This window comes from Triticum dicoccoides, chromosome 6A (genome assembly GCF_002162155.2).
Source record: "Triticum dicoccoides isolate Atlit2015 ecotype Zavitan chromosome 6A, WEW_v2.0, whole genome shotgun sequence".
NCBI classification, from domain to species: domain Eukaryota; kingdom Viridiplantae; phylum Streptophyta; class Magnoliopsida; order Poales; family Poaceae; genus Triticum; species Triticum dicoccoides.
Genome location: NC_041390.1, coordinates 480,059,083 through 480,064,684, shown reverse-complemented (window position 1 = coordinate 480,064,684; position 5,602 = coordinate 480,059,083). Strand labels below are relative to the sequence as shown.

Sequence of the window (5,602 nt, the reverse complement as noted above, 5' to 3'; positions counted from 1 at the left end):
ATGGAATATGTAATGAGAATTTGTTTATTTGTATAGGATTGCTTGCTCAAATAAAGGAATTAGCAAACACCGAACAAATTTTATCAAATCCCTAATTGCCTAGGTTCCTTGACTTATTTTTTTAATACGCTACATAGCATATTTGCAAAAGCAAATTGGCAATCGCAAATAATACTCAGTTAGTGCTAACTGAGTCTAAGATCTGTGTCAGGTAAACATCTGGTCAGCATGAAACTGACTCTCACACGGTCACACGGTCACACCTTTCCTTAAAATGAACGCTCACCACAGGAAGGTAAAACTTCAGACCCAACTACAGATTGATGCCTAATTCGTGTGCAGGTAAATTACAAACTGGCACGAAATGTGAACCGGGTCTCTTCGACTGCACCTCTTAGTTGCTTGGCGAGGATCACTAAGTTAATAATACTGAATGTAAGGACGACGCCAAACATTGCATATAAATGACTAATGAACTTTTAATCTATACTTACTACCACGCATATATAGAACGAAAATTCCATGATCCAGAAGATTGAAATCCAATGCAGATTAAAGAAATATAATGCATAGGGTGCAAGTTCATACAGCGGTGATGATGAAATATGTTCTCTTTTCTTCAGCTGGCGAACTTGATCTATGCACCGTTACTGGACGAGTATATAATTTGTTGATCAACTCGAGTACTCATCACCAAATTGTGCCATGCAAATTCATTCACAAAGAAGCAAGGATCGCCATTGCATTTTTGGAGATGGTAATGATTAATCTCGGTTGGGCAAAGCTATATAAAGAAACGTACGATCGACAGCTAAAGTTGTGGACTAGCAACTAGCATACGCGTACTATCTGAGTTATCAAAACAACCCAATACAGTACAATACAAAGAGAGAGAGAGAGAGAAATACGCAGAAAGTTGTACTGGCAATTGCACGCAGGGTCTACGGTTGAAATCATGAAGCGCATGAAAGCTCTTCTACTGCAATGCATCATGCATTTACGACAAAACTTATTGGTACAAGCGCAATACAATAATGATAACGAGGCAGATGCACACATGGAGGAAATGATAAGGCACAGAAAAGAAAACCACATCTCATGATTACCATCACCTATCTATCACAGGCACAAAACCCTAACCAAGCGGAGAGAACCATGAGTGTGGCAATGGAGTATATACCATAGTCTCGTGCTTGAATAGGCGCTTCGTATTTCAGCCAATACATCAAATCGGGAGCAATCATAGCAAAGTTTGGCGACTTACAGTACTTCTCATTGTCACATGCTGGGATGTTGGAGAACACTCATTAAAGTCTCAACGAAGGGCCCTGCATGGGAAGAAAAACAGGGAGAATGGAAGAACTTTGCCAATAGGGAACAGGGAGAAACTGCAGATCCAAAAGAAAGCCATGCTGAAAACCCCCATCTTTCCTCCCCCGGAATGAGCTAAAACAAGAAACACTTCGGTTAAGATGCAACAAAAACAGAAAGAACTAGCATGTATGCGCAGATATAACTTGCCCTAAATCTTCCTCAAAAGGCACATCATGATGAACCACAACAGCCACCAAGAAAACAAGAGCCAGCACTCTCAGAAAGCCAGAAAAGGAGCCTAGAATTTTGCAAAAATCATCATCAAGCCTGGCAATAACCTCCTCTCAAGCAGGAGAGGACCGGACTGATTTGTGCCATATGGGTTTTACAAAGGGAGGCCTACACAGCTCCATTGGCAGTATGCCCACCTCCAAGCAACCCGCAAGCTCGGCAGATCGTGAGATCTCCCCCGCAAGATTCACAAGGAGGTGGACAGAATGCCAAAGAGCTCCCGGTAAGCGCCCCTTTGGCAAGCCCACATGGCTAGTGCTGCAACTTCCTTGCTCAAAGCTCTCTCCTCCATGGACGGCTACCCGCTGGGGCGCTACTCTCTCGCTCTCTGATGGCGAAGTGGCCTTTACAGGGCGCGCTATTTATAGAGACTACAGTGGGCGGCTAGGGTTAAGCTGTGGCTCGCGAGGGGGGAGGGGCTGGGTGATGCGGGGGCGGCAGATCTCGGGCGGACGAGATTGTGCTTCTTGGTCTCTGCGTTTCGTGTGTGCCGTGTGGGAGATCTGACGGATTTGATACTACCAGATGAGAGCTCCAGCCATGGCTATTCTAGTAGTAGTACTATCAATAATAAATATGCTTTGATCTGTTACACTGCACACAACGTAGGTACTCCTTTGGGTGCTATGCTGCGCTCCTTTCTACCCCCGCCTTTGATTCTACCGCCAAAAGGAGGTAAAAATCATGGTTCTTTTGGGAGCAAGAGTTCAGTGATACTAAAATACAGAGCTACCAGTAGGATTATACTGCGCTGTAGTATTTGCTGAAAGTCACTGCGTGAGCGTGGGGGCTGCCACGGCCAGAAAGTCACGTTGGTGGGGGTGTAGGCGAGTAGGCTTTGGCAGGATCCAGATTGAGGCGAGTGATTGAGGAGAGAGTGTGTGGAGCACTCTCTTTTTAGGGTTGCAGCAGAGAGCTTCGACGCGTCTAACGTGATGCCCCTGGATTAAAAATAGATTGGTGTAGATGCTACGGTCACATACTGGTTCCTTTTGCATGATTATTTCAGGAAAATATAACGGGGACTCGTCACTCATGCACTCCCTGTAGCTAGTGCGACCCTGCGATCGTTTTCGTGCATTTTATCTTCACAAAAAGCTGGTCGTTGACCGGCCGTATGTCTTGACCAGACCCATTATGTCCGAGCCTGCACATGCTCCGCTTTGTATGGCTGACATGTAAAACCTAAGCTGAGTCCGCAATAAATGGGCATATGCACACCGCAGCAGTCTGACACGTAAAACCTAACAGCAACACCAAAGAGCCGATCCAAACGGACGGCATAGTTGTCCGCTTTTTGTTCGTTTGGGTGGCTGCTCGCCCGGCGTCCGTCCAGGTTTGCAGTTGGATCGGTAGTGCGCCCAATGCGCCGATCTATTTCATGTCCGCACTCAATTTTAAAAAAAGACTTGCGGCTATAGATCATGCTGGCATCATGCCAGCGCCGGCATACATTGCCGGTTTTAAAAAATATCACCGCAGTTCATGCTGACGCACTCGCCAGCGGCCGGCACACATGCCAGCACACAAAAAAGGGTGAGACTTGAGTTCGACCACGCCATCGCAGCCCCGTGGTCATGCCAGCACACAAGCTGGCATAAAAAAAGGAAGGCGCTCGCGGCCATGAGATCACTTATCGGTGAACTTGAGCATGTCGGCCTGCATCTTCTCGAACCACGGCCTAGTTCTTGGCGACACGGTGTTGAGATCCACCTTCATGATCTCCACTCCGGTCATCATGCTCGCGAGAGCCACTTCTTTCGCCTTGGTCTTGGCGTTGGCGACCTCGATCTTTAGCATCTTGGCTTGCTTCTCCGCCTCCATCTCACGCATCTTGGCTTCCTTCTCCACGTCCATCTTAAGCCTCCTCCTTTAAATCTCCATGAAGGCGTTCATTTGCTCTTCTTTGAAACGTCGATGCTCCTCCTTCCTTGAGTCCTTCTTATTCATCATGCCCTCCACGCTTGCGATCAAGGCGTTCGATGCCACATCCCGCTTGTCCTCCTTCTTGGAGTTGGTCTTCCCCCACGACCATGCCGGCTCGCTGTCCCCAACCTCCTCCATGGCTTGCTTCCCCCCACGCGACTTGAGGGCGGCATATTGCGCCTTGAACTTCTCCTCGTCTTTGATAATCCTAAAGCAATGGAAGAGGTTGAAGCACTTGCCATTGTGTTGGACCTTGAATGCCTCCAAAGCTTGAAATGCCTACAAACGTTTTCATGCAAGCATATTGGCAAATGGTAGGCAAATGAACATGCAAGCATAAACTTGATGACACAAAAGAGGGCGGCTTGCTAGCATACCATGTCTTGCATGCCAATGCCGCTCACGGGGCGGGCCTTGACGCTCTCAAGGGTGGCACAAAACTTGTTGCACTTTTGTTGGATCACCCTCCAACGCTTTGAAATGGACACCCACCCGCGCGTGCTCACAATTTGGTAAGGCGGAAACTTCTTGCGCTCATGAAGCTCCTGGTGGACACGAATCCAAAAAGTTGAATGCTTTTGTTCAGCGCCGGTCTTGGGGTCTTGTCCAATGTCTCACCAACACTCACAAAGAAGCTTGTCCTCGGCCGCCGTGTATGTCTTCGTCCGCTTACTCTTGCGCTTCGGCTTAGGCCCGGTGGCTTGGTTGGCGAGCTCGTCCTCGAACAAAGGCTCCACTTCGATGTTGCACTCGTCCTCTTCTTCTTGCCCATAGTCGTCTGGAAACCCGTGGTCAAGTGGGAAGTCGTCCAGGTCCATGTCAACCTGATCACGTGTGAAAGCCGCCTGATCGTGATCATAGCTAGCAGCCAGCGTGAACGCCCCGCGGCCGTCCTGGCTTTGTGTCTCGTCCAGATTGTAGCCAGCGGCTGGCACATCACCCTCGAAGATGAGGTTTTGCATGTAGTCCTTGTCGCCGGCGGCCGGCATTCCATTGAACAGGTTGCGGGCGTTCGATAGCACGTTGGCTGGCATCCGCCTCGCGCGTTTCCTCGTGCCTCTCGATGACGAGCCACCGACCACCGGTGTGGCGTTGAGGTCGATGGACGCAGGCGCGGGCGTGGAAGGCACCACCACGCTCACGTCGGGCGAGCACTCCCCGGAGAGGCGGGAGGCCTGCGGGTACACGTGGAAGCTGGGCATCGGGTTGCAAGCCGGCGCGCGGGGTGAGTCGGGCAGCACCATCCGAGGAAACGCAGATGAACCGGTGCTGGCCACGACGGCCACGGCGGCGTTGACGAGGTCGTCTTGGCTAGGGCTTAAACCTAGCATATAGAGCGCCTCCCTCGTTGCCGCTGCGACGCTGGCGTTGGTGACCTCCTGCTGCGCGGCGGTGGCGAAGGCGGCAGCCGCGACGGCTTCATCCCCCGCGTATGCGGTGTGCCTCCGACCCTTCCTCTTCACCGACTCCCTTGCCCGTTGTTCGGGCGTCAGCGCCTTCTTGGGCTTGGGCGCGGTGGCGGTCTTGTGCGGGGCATGAGGCTTACTTTTGCCGGAAGGGGCGGTCGTCATGCCGGACGAGGCGAGGGAGGCAAGGCCGGCGGTGGCGTCGAGGTCGAGGTCGTCCTCCATGGCGGGTGTGGGGCGGGAGAGCGCGCGGACGGGAGTGTTTTGGGTAAAATGGGGGGATGGTGGTGGCTGCCACCGACCGGCGGGCCTGGAGGGAGCAGTAGGCGCGCACACGTCCGTCTCGTGTCCACGCCGACGCAAATCCGGCTAAAAAATTGCCCGGAAATGGGTTGGCATGCGGACGCCAAGCGGACGCGCGTCCGTTTGGGTCGGCACGTTGGGCCACTTTTTGTGTCCGCGCCGACCCAAACGGACGGCGGCGGATGAAATGGGTCGCCCCATTGAAGTTGCTCTAAGTTGAGTCCGCGGTAAATGGGCATTGCACACTGCGCTCTGAATCGAGCTCCCTCAAACGGGTCTCAAACATTCAGGTTGACCGGCACATCTCATATCCAGTATAAATATGGGGCGGATATGTGGCGTTCGAGTGCGTCCGCACGTAG

The 5,602-nt window shown here is 51.6% G+C and overlaps 1 protein-coding gene across 1 annotated transcript; it reads right to left on the bottom strand.

Moving 5' to 3' along the window:
- Window positions 1–3,477: 3,477 nt before the first annotated feature.
- On the bottom strand, window positions 3,478–4,733 carry LOC119315924. Its single transcript, XM_037590362.1, has 2 exons — window positions 4,150–4,733; window positions 3,478–3,739 (listed from the first exon to the last, which is right to left on the bottom strand). The coding sequence occupies exons 1-2, from the start codon at window positions 4,731–4,733 to the stop codon at window positions 3,478–3,480; spliced, it is 846 nt and encodes a 281-aa protein (XP_037446259.1).
- Between the last annotated feature and the right edge of the window lie 869 nt (window positions 4,734–5,602).

Bases quoted from the DNA above. Each gene is read 5' to 3' on its own strand.
- LOC119315924 (XM_037590362.1), bottom strand. From the start codon at position 4,733: ATGCCCAGCTTCCACGTGTACCCGCAGGCCTCCCGCCTCTCCGGGGAG. The intron at 3,740-4,149 runs GTGAGACATTGG...CCATTGCTTTAG, and splicing joins AAGCTTCTTTGTGAGTGTTG to GATTATCAAAGACGAGGAGA.